This window comes from Oryctolagus cuniculus, chromosome 12 (assembly GCF_964237555.1).
Source record: "Oryctolagus cuniculus chromosome 12, mOryCun1.1, whole genome shotgun sequence".
Classification (NCBI taxonomy): Eukaryota; Metazoa; Chordata; class Mammalia; order Lagomorpha; family Leporidae; genus Oryctolagus; species Oryctolagus cuniculus.
Genome location: NC_091443.1, coordinates 107,654,360 through 107,674,120, shown reverse-complemented (window position 1 = coordinate 107,674,120; position 19,761 = coordinate 107,654,360). Strand labels below are relative to the sequence as shown.

The window sequence follows — 19,761 nt, the reverse complement described above, 5'->3', positions numbered from 1 at the left end:
TTCCTTGAGCTCTGCGTATCTGCTTCCTCATCTATAAACTGAGGCAGACTGTGTCGCTGCTTGGAGCGTAGACTCTGGAGCTAACCTGCAGGACTGGAGTCTCTGCTCCGCCACCTACAAGCTGGGTTGCCTAAAGCGAGTGACTCTACCTCTCTGGGCTGCCATGTCTTCATTTGCAAAGAGTAGATTGTTGCGAGACTTAGAGGAATTTGTTTAAAGGGTTTGGAAATAAAAATAGAATGCCCCCTCCTCCCTCCAGGGACACATTTGACGATTTCTGGAGACACCTTTTGGTTGTTACCACTGGGTGGGTGGAGGAGGGGTTCCTTTGGCTAGGCAGGAATGGGGAACCTTTTATCTGCCAAGGGCCATTTGGATATTTGTAACATCATTCATGGGCCAAACAACATTATCAGCTTAACAATGAGCCTGCCATAGGTTTATTGAATTTCGAGTTCCCCCTGCAGCTGCCTTGGCAGGACCAGACCTAATGATTTCACAGGCCTTAGCTGTCGGTGGGTTGGACGTTCCCCACCCCTGGCCGGCCCAGGCAGAACCACTGATGTGACCCTGCTGTGTAGCAAGACCTTTCCGGCAAAGAATCACCTGGCCTAAAAAGTGGGCTGTGCCGCTTTTCAGAGCGGCAGCTTGGGACGGGCACGTAATAAGCACTGTGTAAGTTATTGCTGCTGCTGCGGAACAGCAAGCCCGACTCAGTGGCATTGTTGGAATGTATGTATTTGCGCACAGTGCCCAGCACTTGGTAAACACCGGGGAAGCCAAATATCCATAAACATAATCATTCTACGCTAGAGCAGCTCAGAGAAACGTTTCACGGTACAAATCAGAACCTCTCCGATTCATTTTGTTTAGGGTTTTTCTAATGGAGAAGCAGGTATAATCATTAACACTCCACGTTTCAGGGCAGTTTTACTTCCACATCCTCACAACCAGTTCTCATCCAGGCTTGTCCTGGACGGCACTGGGCGGATGCTGACTGCCGCCCGCCCGGGTACCCACGTAACCCCCCACACCTCGCTTGACCTCTGTGCTTCCTGGGTTGTCAGATGAGATCCCTGTGGCTCCTCCTGGAGGTGTCTGTGAGGAAGAACCCCAGGTCCCCACCACAGTCGACAAGATGACCTCTGTGGCAGGCTGTGTCCCCAAACTCTTTAGATGCCAGCCGTGAGCCCTAGGCTGTTCCGCCTGAGCGTCTGACGCACCTGCTAGAAACGCAGTTCCCGCAACTCCCTCAGGGTCTCACAGAACTCAGAGGAGCCCTGTTTCCTGGTCTGCTGTAGGGGATGTCACAAGGATACAGATGAACAGGTCGGAAGGGGCGTGTGTGCGACCCCACAGGCACCTCTGCATCTCCCCTGAAGCTCTCCTGTTCCTGTCCTTTTGGACTTTTTGGGGAGGCTTCATTACATAGGCATGATTGGTTGAGTTCTTAGCCATTGGTGATAATTAAGCCTTGAGCCCTCTGATCCTGCCACGGTCATTCCGGGGCCAGCCCCATCGTCAAGCCACCTAGCTGCCACAACAACAGTCGCCTCATTGGCATGGTCAAAGGCATTTGGGCAGTACTTCCAAGGACTTTAGGAGTCCCAGGAAATGGGACCACACGTGTATTTTGCAGCATCATGAAGTGTTTTTGTGAATTGATGGAAGCGTGCACAGCTTGTGTGGGGCTGAGTAGGAGTGTGTTCTGAGGACTTCTAGGTCCCGTTCCCAGCCCACATCCACCCCCTCCGGGAGCCTGCCGTGCTCTGGAGAGCTGCATGTACGGACTCATCTCTCAGCATCGTCCCGCCCCGACTCAAGTGGCAGGTGGAGATCAGAGTGAGAAGGGGACACAGCAGCCCGGGAGCCCAGGAGGACTGCTCCGTGTGCTTCCGGGGCTAGCCCTCTTAGGGAGGGCTGCGGGAGGTGGGGGCGCCAAGGAGCTGCTCCTGTGCCTTCGTTGTTCAAAACGGCACCTTCTTCTCTGACTCTTCTCCGAGAGTCGTGTACCTGTTCCGTTCATTTGCACAGACGCCACTCTGACTTTGCATTTCATGGGGTTTTTAAACTGTAATTTTTCTCAGTATTCTGAAGGTGACAGTGATTTACAGCGGGCTGTGTTTTTATCTACTTTACTGTCATGCAATCTGGTACCTTGAAGACACTTTTAATTTGCCATTCAATTCCGTTTAAGAAAAAAAAAAACAACTAGAACTGCAGAGTCAGAAAATTACAGTTTACTCAAGGCCTTGCTCCTGGCCGCCATGCCAAGACCTGGCCGCTTCGTCCCAGCAAGAGCGGCCTCTGTTGGACCAGGCTCTGCGGGGCGCGTTAGCAGGGACTCGCGGGAGCTCAGCTAAAGGTTAATCTCCACCCAGGATAAGAAATTTGCCGTTTTCACTGGAGACCACAGGCGGGCTTATTGGGAAACTGGAGACGCTAGATAGTGACCACCCTCTTCTCCCTGGGAGTGCCAGTGATGGGAAAGTGTAGCAAAGCCAAGATCAAAGTCATGACCTGGAGACCAAGCTGGAATTAAGAAATGCCACGTTCACAGGGGATCCTAGGCATAGAAAGACCAAAAGAAATGGGGGGAGGGAGTTTCCCGCCTCACAGCCGATGGCAAAGGTGTGGGACATGATAACTGTGAACCTTCCTGCTCCCGTGCCATGTGAAGGTTCGCTGTCCCGTGACCGGCAGCTCAAGAACAAAAGCATGAAACTTTGTTTCGCATGTGCTGTGGTCAGTTTTTTAGGGGAGCAGGGAAGAGATTTCAAAAATCACCCATGTGTGCATTGGCTGTCTCGGGCAACTAGAGACAGAGCTGCTGGCGAGAACTGCTGGCGAACGGTGACTTAGAATACCGTGTGCTCCAGCAGCAGATGGTCTCGAGGGAAGTCTGATTGCATTTACTCGTCCTCTGAAGCCGAGTGAAGGTGGCTGAACTTGGAGATAAAGTTGAACTGGAAATGTGCAAATACTTGGATACATAAAGGCCTTTAATCTGTTCTATGTGAAATTTGATTTGCCTTTTTTAAAAAGTACATTCAGACATTTAACAGAGTTTTTACAAAAATCTGTCTTGAACGAATTTGCCGGGAAAAAAAAGGATTATTTCATTTGATGGTATAATGATTAATCCTACCACCTGGGTAAGCCAAGTGCGTTTCCACAGGAGACTGCTTCTGTGGTTTTGAATTATGTATGAATATTGCAGACTGATGAGATAGAACCTTCCAAGGGATTCGTTTATGTAACAGACAAATCTGTATCAGTGTTACGGTTTCCTTTGAACATCTTACATCCATTCTACATGTTCAAAAAATGAGTTGTCTTTGTGGAGATTATGACGTGGGTTTTTAAGTGTCGAGTCGGACACACCAAATCTCAATTAAAAACTGGTCATTAAGAGGAGTTGTTTGAAGAGTGTAAAGTACAGTTGCCACGGATGATTGGATACCAAGGTCCCAGGATGCCCAAGTCCCTTGTCCCTTCTGTAAAATGGTGCAGGAGGGAGCAGGCATTTAACCTAGCAGTTAAGACACTCTCGTTCCAAGTGGAGAGCCTGGATTCCGGTCCTGGCTGTGGCTTCTCTAACTCCAGCTCCCTGCCGGTGCAGGTCCAGGGAGGCGACAGGGATGGGTCAAGTAATTGGACAGCCCCAGTCACTGTGAGCATGGCACAAGGGAGCTCTGCCTGTTGCTATCTCTCTGCCTCTCAAATACATTTTAAAAAATAATAAATGGTGGCTGGTGTGTGGCGTAGTGAGTAAAGCCGCCATCTGCAATATGGCATCCCATATGGGCGTGGGTTCGAGTGCCGGCTGCTCCTCTTCCAATCCAGCTGCCTGAAAATGTGTCTGGGAGAGCAGCAGAGGATGGGCCCAAGTCCTTGGGGCCCTGCACCCATGTGGAATACCTGGAAGAAGCTCCAGGCTTCTGGCTTCAGATCAGACCAGCTCTTGCCTTTTTGCGGCCATTTGGGGAGTGAGCCAGTGAATGGAAGATATTCTCTCTCTCTCTCTCTCTCTCTGCCTCTCTGCCTCTCTGCCTCTCTGTAGCTCTGCCTTTCAAATAAATCTTTAAAAAAATAAAAAATAAATTTTTGATGGTATAGTATTTGAATATAACCTACACACATTCTCCCATATATTTTCAATCATCTCTAGTTGCCTCTTCAAATACAGCATAAATGCCATTTGAACAGTTGTTATACTGTATTGTCTAGGGGAAAATAACAGGCAAAAAGTCTGTACATGTTTAGTGCAGATGCATTTTTTTCAAATATTTTCAAATTGATTCTATTTTGTTTCTGCATTTGTTTTCTGTGACCTATACTACTCTGTGCTTAGCTGTCTTGACATATTTTATCTATTTATTTATTTATTTACTTAAAAGGCAGAGAGAGCGCAACAGAGCTTCCATCCACCAATAAATGAATATCCTGTTCTTTTAAAAAAAATAGTTACCCTGGCCATTATTTACTATTTCAGAACTTGTGCTAATAGGTAGTATATAAGAAGTTCTTGCAGATTTATTGTACTTTTCATTTAAATAATTCTTGTCTGTCTCATAGGTGGATTGGGGAAATTTTTCATTTTCTCCTTTATGTCCTTCCTAATGTTGTCATAGAGTTTGTCCAGAGGTCAAGGTAAGAGAGAAAGAGAACTCAGGTCCTGATTCTCACTGTCTTCTGCATTTCATTAAACATTTCCCAGTGCAGTGTTGGCAGTGAGGCACCTGCTGGTAGATACAGCCTGCGACCACGAAGGGCCGTCTGAGGGTTTGGGAGGGTTTTCCTGTTTTATGTCCAACTTCGAAATTTAAAAAAAAAGAAGTCAATGGTCAAAATTGAATTCCCTTATAAAATCAATATGCAGAATGATAATAATAACGTTACACTCTCCGTATGTTTGTGTGCTTATGGTATACGTATACAGTGAACAATACTGCCTTCTCTAATGCTCGTCACCATTCTTTTTCAGTTTTTAGAGCACATTGCTGTATCCAAGCTCACGCTCTCAGAGCCTCTCCCTTCTACCCTCTCTCTCTCCATTTACTCATACAAAGAGCTGTTCTTCCCTTGAGCATTAAGACATGGCATACCATTGATGCATTTTTAAAAATTCTTACTCCTTTTAGACACTGCTTCCACTTGGAATGCAGATTACACATTTCTGCATCCTTTGGCAAGTCCGTGTCATTTTACTTTCATCAACCCTATTTGCATAGTTCCTCACAGCTGACAATTATTTTAATTGGTGGTTTATCATACCAGCGCACTTACTTAAAATGTGCTTATGAAAACCGACCTTTGTCTGGAACACAGACCGTACTGCCCAGGTCCTCAAGGAGTTAACCAGACTGGCTCTCCCTTTGCTTCCCTCCCTGAAAGGTAATTTGGCACACTTCCCAGACCAAACCCCGAAGGTAAAGGTCAGGGTGCAGTGGGTGACACTGCAGTGCAGAATTCAGGCCTGTTCTCACAGCCTGCCCGAGCTGCAGCGCTCCGGGACTCAGTGGGATCTGTGGTTTCAGGACATGGTCAGCAGGCTCAAGACGGCCCCATGAGCATCTCCTTTAATGGGGAATTGTGTGAGTGAGTACAGCGGGTGAGTCTTCCGCGTCTCTTGCTTCTAGCATCCGTGTTTGGTTTGGTAAAGCCCTTTGGAGCCCAGAGCTGTGTCGCATGTCTATGGAGAAGGCCCAGGGTGAACAGCAGCAGGTCCTCCTGTGGTTTTCACCATAGCAGAGCGTCTCCGTAAAGAACCCCATTCCCTGGGAGGAGGACAGACAGGCAGGCGGGTGTGGAATCGTGGCCGGATCCTCCACCTACCCTTTCAGACCACTGGGAGGAGAGTTTTCTTTCAGAAGCAACCAGGAGACTGGAGAAAGAAAGAGACAGTGAAGCAGGACAGCTTTGGGAGAAACCTCTACAGCTGGCTCTGGACCCAGAAGACAATGTCTGGAGCATTCACATTTTCCTCTCAAGGAAGACTAAGATTTTTAAACCACTTTATGTGTTTTCTGCTCTGAAATTAGAAATTATATATACATGTATATGTATATATAAAGACTTATTTCTTTACTTGAAAGTTAGGGTTACAAAGAGAGAGGAAGAAAGAGAGAGAGAGATCTGCTTTCCAATGATTCATTCCCCACATGGCTGCAACGGCCAGGGCTGGGCCAGGCTGAAGCCAGGAGCCAGGAGCTTCTTCCGGGTCTCCCACGTGGGTGGCAGGAGCCCAAGCACTTGGGCCATCTTCTGCTGCTTTTCCCAGGCCATTAGCAGTGAGCTGGCTCGGAAGGGGAGCAGCTGGGACATGATATGAGATGTCAGCATCTCAGGCAGTGGCTATACCCACTATGCTGCAACGCTGGCCCCAGAAATGATTCATTTAATTACCTTTGCCCAGCAAAGAATGTTTTCTCTTCTGCAGCCTGGGGACCACGTCTCGGTGACACGCAGTCTTGGCACTGGAGGCACCTGGGAGTGTTGTGGAAGTGTCACTTTGCTTTGTCTTTGCTGCTGCGTGGAAACAGAACTTCCTCGTTACCTTAATTTTTGTGATGCTCTGTGTTTTGAGAAGCCAGCTTTGTGCGGAGCACCTCTTTTGGGCTGGTGCCACTGGGCAGCACACTGGAAAGAAGCAACAGGCTCCCCTGTGGGAGGCCTCCTTCACTCAGATGTCCCCCATTCACCGCCAGTAGAATGATTCCTTCCCCAATGGCCGAATCCCGTAATAGAACTTCCAGCTCACTGATCGCTGTCTGGAGAGCGAGACCTCTGGCTCATGCCCGCTTTGAAAAAATATTTTTGAAGTTGTATATCGGGGCAGACTTCAAGGCTGCTTCTTGTATCCAGGCACAGGCATAATTTCCATAATGGAAGATTGATAAGAAGCCACTCTTTCTCCTTCAGATCCACTCCCTGAGATCCACAGGTGATAGATGTTCAGATGGCGCCTGACCCAACAAAGTACCTCTTTTAAAGAAACTTGTAAATGTCACCATGGCCCACTGCCTGTTGGAAAATCGAGAAGTAACATGTAGCCATATGTAGGATGTCGTTTGCCTGCCTGCCTGCCTGCCTGGCTTCTTTCCTTTCTTTCTTTCTCTTTGCCCATGAAGAAGCCCAGAAGAAGATGGGTGTGATAGCCTAGGAACACCTTCCGGTGGACCCAGAAACCTTTCAAGATGCTGATTTCGAATTCCTTTGGTCGGCCCACTGAGGTTTTCTAGCTGGGCCAGTTTTCCCCACCAGCATCTAATGACCCTTCCAGTCCCCTTGTACTTCATAGCAATAGAATCAGCATCAATCAGACGGGCCGGGGAGCGTGATGAGAAGAGGCAGCTCTGAGCAAAGACAGGCAGCGGTAAACCAAGACGCTCATACACTGGAGTGGTGTCCCAGCGTGCTTCAGACAGGCGCTAGTAGCTGAGGTTGCTCTGAATGCGGACCTGGCTTCGCCTGCCCTCGCTGCGGCAGGCATCCAGGCACAGGTTGATTCTTCTGTCCTGGGGAGGAGACCTTCCTGGCCTGACGCCTTGGCTTGACCTCATCACGTACATGGTCCAATCTGGACTTTATTCCTGATCCTTACTAAATACTTTAGTGAGTAGTAAGTGCTGTGTACTAGCTGGCATAAGCACTGTGGAGTGAGGAGATTGGTATGCACTACAGCAGTAGAGTACCCAGTATACTGTAGTAAGGATGCTAATAACTTGACTAAATACTTGAGTATACTTGGCTTTCACTGGCTAAGCGTTCAACTCCCCCCGCCACCACCACTGCCACCTCCAAGCTAAAAGAATCGTCCTACTCCTGGCCTGTTATTCTCAAGCCTCCTCCCCCTTCTGCCCCTCTGCCCCCCAGCGGCTGCCCATGCCTCCTCCAGCAGACTGGATCAAGGTAGGTGCAAGTGTGGGCCTGTGTGAAGGGCTCCCTCGTGTTCAGAGAAGGGGATGGGGGCTTGTGGCCCACTGCTATGAGCGCCCAAGTCGTGATCTACGTTTGTGGGAAATGCATGCCTTGCATCAGTCTCAGTGTTAGCGGAAGTGTTGGCTGCCAGTATGACAGATGGTCTGATTTGTTTTAGTCACGTGACCCGTGGAGTGACAGAGGACTTTTCTCCTCGGGATCCAAGAACAGTTGCTGTGAAGCAAGGTGGCGCGGATGGCACGTCCATGGCCCCTGCATTGCCCCTGCCTGCCCTGGAAAAGGAAGAGGAGAAGGAAGACACTTCAGATCCCCTGGACCTGAGCCCCTGTAGTGCAACATACAGCAATTTGGGTAAGTGCACGTGTCATCTCACTGCTATGGAAACATGGGCTTTTTGTGCACTCGTCAAATGTTCCATTTTCTTGAACCAGTGTCTTCATAAAAACCATTCATGGAGGGGCCAGTGCTATGGCGAAGTGGGCGAGGCTACTACCCGCTGTGCCAGCATCCCACATGGGCACTGGTTCAAGTCCTGGCTGCTCCACTTCTGAGCCAGCTCTCTGCTGTGGCCTGGGAAAGCCGTGGAGGATGGCCCAAGTCCTTGGGCCCCTGCACCCACGTGGGAGACCCAGAGGAAGCTCCTGGCTCCTGGCTTCTGATCAGCCCAGCTCTGGCCATTGCAGCCATTTAGGGAATGAGCCAGCAGATGAAAGATCTCTTTCTCTCTCTCTCTGCCTCTCTCTAACTCTGCCTTTCAAGTAAATAAATCTTTTTTTAACTTTTATTTAATAAATATAAATTTCCAAAGTACAGCTTTTGGATTACAGTGGCTTTTCTCCCCCATAACTTCCCTCCCACCTGCAACCCTCCCATCTCCCGCTCCCTCTCCCATTCCATTCAAGTCAAGATTGATTTTCAATTATCTTTATATACAGAAGATCAATTTAGTATGTATTAAGTAAAGATTTCAACAGTTTGCACCCACACAGACACACAAAGTGTAAAATACTGTTTGAGTACTAGTTATAGCATTTATACACATTATAACACATTAAGGACAGAAATCTTTAAAAAAATATCCATGGAGCAAAAGATGGACCACTGGAGTTACAAATTTTAACTGCCGTCAGGAATAGTCCTATGCCATGTGCTAAGGGTGCTGACAGGGTCCTGGCCTTAAGACCTTCCCTCACCTGGGGAGAAAAAGGTGAACTTGGTCATTACAGTTATGTTGTGATAAATCCAGTGACAGATGCACATGTAGAGGGTTTTTGACACTGTGCAGCAGAGGGTGTCAAGAGATGCCCTCCTGGGGGTAATTCCTGCTGAGTTCCCTGGCTGACAGGGGGAGCATTCCAGGTGGAGGCAGCTGTGGGAGCGGCTGGCTGCACGCGGGTACCACGACCATCGAGTGCTGCCGACAGACGGAAGGCGGAACCACACAACAGCACACCTCTCAGGCGAAAACCTTAGAAAGGTTCTAAGCCACGGAGCAACACGATTAGATTTGTGCTTTGGCGCATCTCCTGTGCAAGCTGCCACTGAAGTGGATTGTTCGGTGGCAGGAAACCTGGTGGTTGGACCCCGTTGCAGGAACACATAAAGGAATGGGAGAGGGAGGCCTCACCTCGGACCGTGGGAGGCGCAGCTGGGGACACGTCAGAGAGACACTGGAGCGACAGGTGCCCAGATCTGGGAGCACAGAGCCGACGTGCAGCCCAGACTCCTGGCGGGTCGAGCAGCCCCCAGGGAAGGGCGCCCCTGATGGTTGGCGCTGCTCCGGCAGAAGCTGGCGGCCTGCTCCGTCTCTCAGGGAAGCTGTGAGGGAGAACGTGTCTGCCTCAGCCGTGCCTGCCGGGGCCACGGCTGCTCAGTTCTCTGGTCTTCACTCTTCTTTGAATGCCCAATGGCTTATTTAAAAAAAATTCTTTATTTGAAAGGCAAAGATACAGAGAGAGAAGGAGAGAGAGGGTGAGATCTTCCATCTGTTGGTTCACTCCCCCAAACGGCCACAATGGCCAGGGTTGGGCCAGGAAGCCAGGAGCCAGGAGCTTCCTCTGGGTCTCCCACATGGGTGCAGGGGCCCAAACACTTGGACCATCCTCCTCTGCTTTCCCAGGCACATTAGCAGGGAGCTGGATTGGAAGTGGAGCAGCCGGGACTCGAACCAGCTCGCATATGGGATGCCGACACTGCAGACAGAAACTTAACCTCCTGTGCCACAGCGCTGGCCCCCAGTGCCTTCTGATCTGTCCCCCTTCTCTAAGCGTCCTGCCGTATCCTTCCTTCTGAACACAAAGCCTGGGCAGGCTGGGGATTTCCTGGTGCTCTTCTCCCGTGGAGTCGGGAGGGAGGTGAGTGGTGTGGCCTCCCACATGCGGGGCAGCAGCAAGTCTCTGATGAGCCACTGGAAGCCAGTGGCGTGCGTCACTGAAACATTGTTCTGCCCAGCTTCTCATCCCTCTCCTGTCTTTCCTCTATCCAGTTATCTCAAGGAAAAATCTCTCTAAGGTCTGCTGGGGTGCTTGGCAATGGAGGCGCTCCAAAGAAGGCTGAGAAGTTGAGGTAGCACTGTAGGAGCAACGCCTGCGAACGCCTCTAAAGGCGGGGGGGGGTGGGGGGCTGCAAGGAAGAGACTCCCGAGTTCCGGCACTAGGGCAGGAGAGAGAGTTCACCTGGTCTTGGACACCGCTTTCCTGTTGGAGTAGCTGTCACGGTCAAACAGCTTATTGGACTTCTCCCGTTTCGTATTTCACAGAGCAGACCACAAAGTGGAAATTTTACTGTTGACTTATTACATGCCCTTAGACGGCATAATAGAGTGGGAATTATATTCTAGACATCCTTCCCACACCAGAATTTCATGATGGCCTCAATAAATGTATAATTTTCACTAAGTGCGTGACGTCTCATGGATCGCCCCCCAAAGACTTCCATTAGCCAACGTTAGTTAATGGTGTTATCTCATTTTCTTCTCCATAATGAATATTGGTAGATAAAATAGAGCATTGCTTCCGTGAGTATTCTAAGCACCTTACATATATTAGGTCCTTTAATCCTCACAACCACCTTAGGAATTATTATCCCCATTTCTTAGAGGAGGAAAATGAGACAGGGGGCCGTGCCCCGAGTCACAGAATGAGTCAGGATTGAACCAAGATTGGAAGCCAGTCACTTAGCCAGCAGACTATAATGTGCAGAAGAGTTACAACTGTTTCCTTTGCTTTTTCTTTAAGTCATCTGTTTTCAGATGCAAATTTTAAGACTTAAAAAATATAAGTGCAAAATATGCTAGGTTGTAGATGCCCTATCAGAAAATAGCTTTCTTCCTACATATTGCTTTACTTTTAAAAGCATGTCATAGGCCTGCAAAATGTGCAGTTTCTCGCGTTTTAGGGCTGTGTCCTTGAATCCGTAATGCCTGACACGTGGCTTTCCTTGTCTTTAGAAAGGTAATAGATAGGGTTGACTGCATTTGCTCTACAAACTGAGGTTTTTGTTTTAATTTTTTATTTTGTTGTTATTTTTCCTAACAAGTCTTTTAGCGAGCACTGAGGACTCTCCTTTCCCAATACTTCTAACAAATCATTTGTATGCTGTTCTCTGAGTAATTCTTTATTATTTAAAGCCCTAGCAACTTGCTAAAAATTGGTATGTTTTTAGAAACTGAACAGAAACAAAACCTTGTAATGCAATAGCACTAGATCTGTGTTGAATGTTCTGGAGCCATTCCATAAAGACTAGTTTTTGTCTTTTCTTCCTTTTTTTTTTTTTTTTTCCCAAATGAAGCAGAGGTTGGATGGACAGATATGGAAGAAACTAAGGAAAAGTACAGGGTCGCCATCATTTTAAATTTTCAGTTTATTTGGTTATTTTTAAAAAGATTTATTTATTTACTTACTTACTTACTTACTTATTTATTTATTTGAAAGGCAGAGTTATAGAAAAGCAGAGGCAGAGAGAGAGAGATCGATCTTCCATCTGCTGGTTCATTCCCCAAATGGACACAATGACCACAGAGCTGGCCCAGTTTGTTTTTTTTAAATTTTAATTCACTGGGGCTGGTGCTGTGATTTAGAGGATGAAACCCCTGCCTGCAACTCCGGCATCCCATATGAGCACGGGTCCAGTCCCGGCTGCTCCACTTCCAATCCAGCTCCCTGCTAAGGTGCCTGAGAAAGCAGCGGAAGATGGGCCAAGTCCTTGGGCCCCTGCACCCATGTGGGAGACCCGGAAGAAGCTCCTGGCTCCTGGCTTTGGTCTGGTCCAGCCTCCACCATTGTGGGCATTTGGGGAGCGAACTAGCGGATGGAAGATCCCCTCCCCCTCCCTCCCTCTCTCTCCCCCTCTCTCCCTTCCTCCCTTTCTCTCTTTGTATCTCTGTCTTTCAAATAAATAATAAATACACCTTTTTTAAAAATTTAGTTTATTAAAATTAACTTTATTAAGGTATAATCTGCATGCAATAAATGGACGGGGTTATTTCTGAAGATTACATCGGAAACTGGATTAGGAAACAGTGCAGTGTAGCAGGAAGAAAGCCCAGCTGGGGACGTCAGGAAGCTTCAGGCTCCTCCCACGACCGTGCCCCTGCCCTCCGCACGATTGTGGAGTGGCCAGTGAAGGCTCCTGAGCTGCCCTGTAGGGCTGCTGCTAGAAGGCTTTCGTGTGGTGTGTAGCAGGGCCTAATGATGGTGGAGTTTCTCTATTGCTTCCCCAAAATACACCCCTCTTCCTCCTCTGAATGTGTTAGCTGTGGTAGCTAGAAAATGTAGAATGAACTGGAAAGGATTAGTACGTTTATTGCATGGTGTTGAATAAGCAGAACAAAAATGTAAGTTCAGAAAATTGCGGGCTCGTTTTTGTCAGCTGGTGACTGGAGGGGTAAAGGCAGGCCGTAGGACCCGCGGTGGCCGACATGGAGCAGACAAGAATGACCCCTCGCAGCCCCTCGAGGTCTGCCAGTCACAGCAAAGCAAAGGGGCGTGGTCTGGATCTGTGTGACAGGGCCCATTGCTCACATGCCCATGAAACGTAGCAAGTTAAAAAAAAAAAAAAAAAAAAAGAGGTGGGTGCTGTGGCTCAGTGGGTAAAGCCACCACCTACAGCATTCGCATCCCATATGGGTGCCAGTTTGAGTCCTGGTTGCTCCACTTCCAATCCAGCTTCCTGTTGATGCGCCTGGGAAAGCAGCAGAGGATGGCCCAAGTCCTTGGGTCCCTGCACCCATGTGGGAGACCCAGATGAAGCTCCTGGCTTCAGAATAGAGCAGCTGGGGTCATTGGGGCCATCTGGGGAGTGGTCCAGGGAATGGAAGATCTTTCTCTCTCTCTCTCTCTCTCTCTCTCTCTCTTTCAACTCTGCCTTCCAAATAAATAAGTTAATTTAAAAAGAAGAAAACTCAGTTGGAATAGGTTGGATTAGCATCCCTCAGTCTCCCACTAGGCCTCATCCTGCAGCACGTCTCACTGTTCCACTACGCTGCACAGGAGTGGGGCCTCAGCCATGCCCCAGAGATCTGCTGCCGGGTACGACCCACGCACCGCTCTCTGTATCCCAGAGACTGCCTACACTGTGTTTTTTTGTTTGTTTGTTTGTTTGTTTGTCAGGCAGAGTGGACAGTGAGAGAGAGAGACAGAGAGAAAGGTCTTCCTTTGCCGTTGGTTCACCCTCCAATGGCCACCGCGGCCGGCACACCGCGCTGATCCGATGGCAGGAGCCAGGTGCTTCTCCTGGTCTCCCATGGGGTGCAGGGCCCAAGCACTTGGGCCATCCTCCACTGCACTCCCGGGCCACAGCAGAGAGCTGGCCTGGAAGAGGGGCAACCGGGACAGAATCCGGCACCCCAACTGGGACTAGAACCCGGTGTGCCGGTGCCGCAAGGTGGAGGATTAGCCTAGTGAGCTGCGGCGCCGGCCTGCCTACACTGTTAATTCAGACGCCATGTTTCTTGTCCTTGCCATACATAAAACACATCTGCTTTTGTTTGCAGCTGAATTAACTATTAGATTTTAGAGCTGCACTCTCCGATATAATAGTCGCTAGCCCCATCCAACTGCTCAAATATAAATTCACTAAAATATAAAGGCACCTTCAGCCCCACAGTCTCACTGGCAACTTGTCAAGTGCCCAGTGGCCGTGTGCGACCAGGAGCTGCTGTGCTGGACGGCACAGGTGGAGCACGTCCCTGTTGTCACAGAGAGCTCTACTGGGAGGCACTGCTGTGAAAAATCGGTTGTTTGGGGATTTATATTGTCCTCGATGTTGCACAAAAATCACATTGGTCTTTAGGCAACTGACAGCCCCTTAAGAAGAATGTCCCTTCCAGACTGATGATTTGATTCTGGATGGCGGTCATATGAGATCACTGAACGAGCTCTGATCTGTGGCACTTTAATCCGCCCCAAACCGAATTTTGCACAGTGTCTGTCACTCAAAGTGATTTCCCAAAGAAGAATGTTTTTCTTATCAGACCTTCACGTTTTCCCATGTTTATTATGTCTAGCTCAAAATATCTAGGAGAAAGATTACTGGGGTGTGTGTGTGTGTGTATGTGTGTAAATGTGCATAACTGACTAAAATTTCAGCCTGCTAAAATCTGAATCATGTGGTGAGTTCGACTCTACCGGCAGTAAGTTAGTGACTTTAACTCTCCTTCATTCACGTTGTACCCAAGTGCTCACACGTTGCCTTGTAGAAAGATCTTAGATCTTTAGAAAGATGTTCAGCTTGCTCCTCTTTCTGTATCCTACAACCTAGCGTATTATTCTAAAACACAGAGGAGGTGCTAAGACTGTGAACGAATGAGCTAAAAGTGGCTTTGAGGTTTGACTTTAGAAGATTCCCACTTGAAGGAAGTCTGGCTCTGCCCAGGAGTATCTGTAGGAAAACGGTAGGGTGTATGTGCTCCGGTCACCAGCCGCCTCTCCCCAAGGCAGGCCGCGGTCCTCAGGTTCTCTGTTTAAGGAATCGCATAGACTTGCTTCTGTCTGCTTTTCACATGTCCCCATAAGAAACTGACCACGTGTGTCCTTTCATTTACTCTGCGCGTCGCCTTCATGCTGCGCCCTGCAGGCACAGAGAAATCACCCAGATTCCCCTGTATCTTCAAGCTGACGACGGAGGCACTACACTGTCAGTGTTGAAGAGGTGGACACACTTACAGGAATCTCGTTATATTCCTGCCCTTGATGGTGTAAAAATAGAACAGTGTCATTATCTGTTTCCGCCCTTTAGAATCATTCTACCGCTCGTTCATTTACTCAACAAGTAATTATTGAGTCGACATGACTCCACATACCACAGAGTTAATGATTTCAGCTGAAGATTAAAGAATTGCACCGTTTTAGATGATCTGGATGTTTAAAATAAAACTGAGGTTAACAGCTTTGAACATTTGTTTGAGCATTTGTTATACTTCCTAAAATTGTGATTATTTCTATTTAAAAAGAAATTGTAGACCATGTCCGTCAGTTAGCTACGGTCACATGTAGAAAGAATTTCCCGAGTCCTGGAATTAGTTGACAGTGTAATATTCAGATGACAAAGATCACTTACTCCCAGATATGTACTCTCTGTTTTCAGGGACATTTTCACTAAGGAGCCCTTACAAGTGTGGATTCCATCCACTGGCACACCGCTGAGTGCATCAGCGTGCTCCTGTGTGTGTTTATTGGAGGCTAAGCCCAGCGTGACCTTTGCCTTATTGCTTGGCATGAAGTTGTCTGCCATGCCTTGCCAGTTGTTGCTTACATGTGCCTGGGGTTGGCCCGGCACAGTACCAGCCTGCACGGCTCAGGCCCTCGCCCCTCGGGTGCCTGCTTCCCCGGGGGGGTCCAGTGGACACTGGGTTCAACCAGTGGGGGGCCCTGTTCATCTGTGAAGGCTGCTATGATGGTAAACTCCAGTGCGTAGTTCCCAGCTTCAGGTAATCATCGCTTGTCCTCTCCCCACCGTCATCCACATTGCTTGTCCTGGGTCCTAGGAAAGAAGTCAGAGATGAAGATTGTAATTTAGATAGAAAGCTATGTCCCATCTGTTCATGCTTGCATACATTATTTATGGGCTATCAGCCATCTCCCTGGCCCTAGGCGAGGTGCTGGGAACAGGAGCCCAGGCTTCAAGGACTCCTGACCGTGGCATGGGTAGACATGGGCTGGACTCCCAGGGTTCCATGTGGTGCTTGCCATCATGCAGATATTTCCAGATTTGATAAAAGCATTTGTCGGGAAGAGTATGGCAAAGGGTCACATATAGAAGACCTATATGAAGAGCCGTTGAAAAATTTCAAATAGAGGCACAGTCAGCATTTTTAAGAGATCATTCTGGAGCCAACTGTGGTATAATGGGAGGCAGGAAGGTTGACCAGGAAATCATGCCGTTTCAGTCCTGTTGAGATAGAGAGCTGCTTGTGGTCACCAGCGTGCTGTCCCTGTCCAAATGGGTCATCACACAGGGCCTCTACTGCCCAGGACTGGAATGGTTGCTTAATCATAGCAAATGTGTGTAATGGCCTATCCCTGGTGGGCTGTCTGTGATCACTGTAACGATACGGCTATTTGGAGTTCTTCAATACATAACCATCTTTAAAATACTGATTTTTAGAGTTAAAGAATAGGGCGGTGCTGGCACCTGGTGTGAGTAAGTCACCTCCCGGGACGCCCACAGCCCATTTCAGAGTGTGCGCCTCCAAGCCCTGGCTCCACCTCCAACTCCAGCTTCCTGCTGTGCACACCCTGGGAGGTAGCAGTGACAACTCAAGTACTTGGGTTCCTGCCACCTAAAGGGAGACCCAGATTAAGATCTGGGCTCCTGGCTTCAGCCTGCTCCAGCACCAGCTATTGCAGGCATTTGGGGAGTGAACCAGTGGATGGAAGATTCTCTGTCTTGTCTATCCCCCATACCACCCCCCACCTTTCAAATAAAATGAAAATATTTACGTAAATAAATTTTTTAAGAAAAAAAAGATAGAATATGGGAACTCAAAAAGAGCAGAAAGTAAGGTTTGACTGTGTTGCGGTCAAACACATTTGTTCAAGAGAACCTTTTTAGCGTATAGCGAGACGAGACTTAGAACACAATCCACTTCTTTCCTATTTGGAGCCCTGGTATGCCACAAAAATGTACAGTATGTGAAGTTATATCAGGCCTGATGAAAGCTGAGCATGGCGTCTGGTCCCAGAGGCTTGGAAGGAATGTACAGGATTAAAAGTTTAAAATAAAAACAGCTAAGACACCAGGCTTATAAAATACTGACCAAGACGACTGGAATTCGGTTAGGAGAACTTGCCTTTCTCGGAGAAACAAACAAACAAAAAATCTGAACACACAAAGTGCTTTTGGCCCTGGGAGAGTGACTTGACCTGCTTGCATGGGCTGTGGAGCGTCTGTGGTTTCCTCTGGAGTGCGAGAGCTCCATCTTCTTGTGTGGAGGTGCCCTGGGTCCCCGGAGACCGTGTGCCGCGCTGTGGGAGGAGGGGCTCTGCTATTGTCTAACTGCTTGCTCGCGCGGCCCCATCTGCACTCTGGGATGATGACCTGCCCCACACAGCTTTGTCCTGCTTCCTGCACACCTGTTGTATCCCTGTCACCACACATGTCTCTGAGATGTTGGGAAACACACACACACAGTCTTTAAAATGCTAAGGGAAGCCGGCGCCGCAGCTCACTAGGCTAATCCTCCGCCTTGCGGCGCCGGCACACCAGGTTCTAGTCCCGGTCGGGGCGCCGGAGTCTGTCCCGGTTGCCCCTCTTCCAGGCCAGCTCTCTGCTGTGGCCAGGGAGTGCAGTGGAGGATGGCCCCAGTGCTTGGGCCCTGCACCCCATGGGAGACCAGGAGAAGCACCTGGCTCCTGCCATCGGATCGGCGTGGTGCGCCAGCCGCAGCGGCCATTGGAGGGTGAACCAACGGCAAAGGAAGGCCTTTCTCTCTGTCTCTCTCTCTCTCACTGTCCACTCTGCCTGTCAAAAAAAGAAATGCTAAGGGAAGAAATGCGGGCTCCCCATGTGAGGCAGGGCAGGAAAGTAGGGGAGGCGTCAGTGGCGCAGAGCCGTTTCAGCTGGGCCGAGGACAGACACCTCTGCTAAGGCTGCGTAAAAGCAGAGATGACGGAGCACGTTAGAACAGGAAGTGAGCGGTTGCTGGCAGAAGGGCTGATGAGAAACAGTGCAGCTAAAAGACAGAGACCTTGACCTTGACCAAGTTGCTGACGAGCTTGGACCTTGTTCTGTTGGTGGTGGGCAGGGATGCGATCGGCCCTCCTCTCCTGCTCTGGTTAGCAGCAAAGAGCCCGTCGAGGAGACGGACTCTGCCTCGCTTGCCAGCCCTGAAGGAATCGCGAGGCGCAAGCACTGTGGCAGGTCTCCGCTCATGCCAGTCTGTGGTTATCTAACTTGGAGAAGTGGATGGAGCATGTCAGCCAGTGCAGCCTCCTCCAGGGCTCGCGTGGGAGCGGGCCAGACGAAGCTGGTGTTTCCGGCTATTTGTTCACTTACTGCATTCCACAGTCCATGCCCTGCACGAGCAGCCCAGGTGAGAACCCAGGCAGCCCCAGGACGAGAGCCGTGAGTGCACACAGAGCTACACTTCGAGAGCGTCTCTGAGATCCCAGGGAAAGGCAGGTCCGTTTGGGGGAGTCGGGGGAGAAGCACTCCCCGCAGACAGAGTGGTTGATGATGAGAAGGGTGGAAGGCTCTACCTTGGAAGGGGTCAGCGTGCGCAAAGACACGAAGCATCAGGGAGTGTGAAGTAGCGCGGAGTGCCGGCTTGCTTGCTGGGACAGAGGAAACACTACAAAGGACAGGCGCAGCGGGGCCAGGCCGGGAAGGGCTTGGGCTTCATTTTAAGAACAGGAGTTTGATGGAGTTTGATGTTAGAAAGAAAGAGAGAGAGAAAGAGAGGGAGGGAGGGAGGAAGCCAGCCTCGAATCCTCCCTAATCGGACACTGTCGCGGCTGTCAGGTTAGGGTGATTGACAGGGCTCACCTTCTCCGTGGCACTTCATCTCCAAAGGCCCAGGTCAGCAGCTGAAAAAATGAGGGCCTGTTACAGAGCATGCCTGTCTCATCCTGTAAAGACACCACAGTTTGAGTTCTCATGTCAGCCAAGGGGAAACAGGGCAGGGGCCGCTCTGGGAAAGAGGCCTCGCTGTCACAGCAGGAGTCCGGCAACTGCTGAGCTCCTGCCTCCCCTGTGCTGCCACGGGCACAGCGGAACGGGAAGACGGGACTGCAGGCTGCACGTGTGGTGGCTTCCAAGGGTGGATTGCTGGCTCGCTTTACTGAGGTAATTTGCACACATGAAATTCACCCTTTGAGAGTGTGCATCTCAATGAATGCAGTCATCCCCTCTGATCATCACCTCAAACAACCCCATTAGCCATGGCTGCCTGTCCTCCTCATCCCCCAACCCCTCATAGGCACTCATCGGCACTCAGTCTCCACGGCTTCATATATTTCTGGACACTTCAAATAAGTGGACTCGGCCGATAAGTGGTCCTCTGCGACTGGCTTCTCTCGCTCGGCATTTATTCAAGGTTCATGCATATCGTAGCGTGCACCAGGACAGTCACGTACTACGTAACACTCCGGTCAGTGACAAAGTGAGCGGTGGCCCCTAAAATGTCGTTGCCTGGTGATGTCATGGCATGCGCTGGCGTAAGTGCTCTCTGGGGAGCTCAGACAGTAGCAAAGTCGCCGCTGACACGCGGCTCAGGGGGCAGCCCTGTTGGTGGGCAGCACACGCTGTACTTCAAGCAGCAGTCGTTGTGCCCTGTCCCCTTGCTTATCTGCCCATCGGGTAACGGGCGTTTCTGGTGTT

General features: G+C 49.5%; 1 protein-coding gene across 12 annotated transcripts in view; it reads left to right on the top strand.

Moving 5' to 3' along the window:
• Positions 1 to 19,761, top strand: part of PEAK1 (pseudopodium enriched atypical kinase 1) — a 344,458-nt gene that overhangs the window by 291,939 nt on the left and 32,758 nt on the right. For all 12 annotated transcript variants that reach the window (XM_051834588.2, XM_051834591.2, XM_051834580.2 and 9 more), the window contains one exon: positions 8,102 to 8,295. In XM_051834588.2, the coding sequence (XP_051690548.2) occupies positions 8,102 to 8,295 (194 nt within the window). The remainder of the gene's footprint in view (positions 1 to 8,101; positions 8,296 to 19,761) is intronic.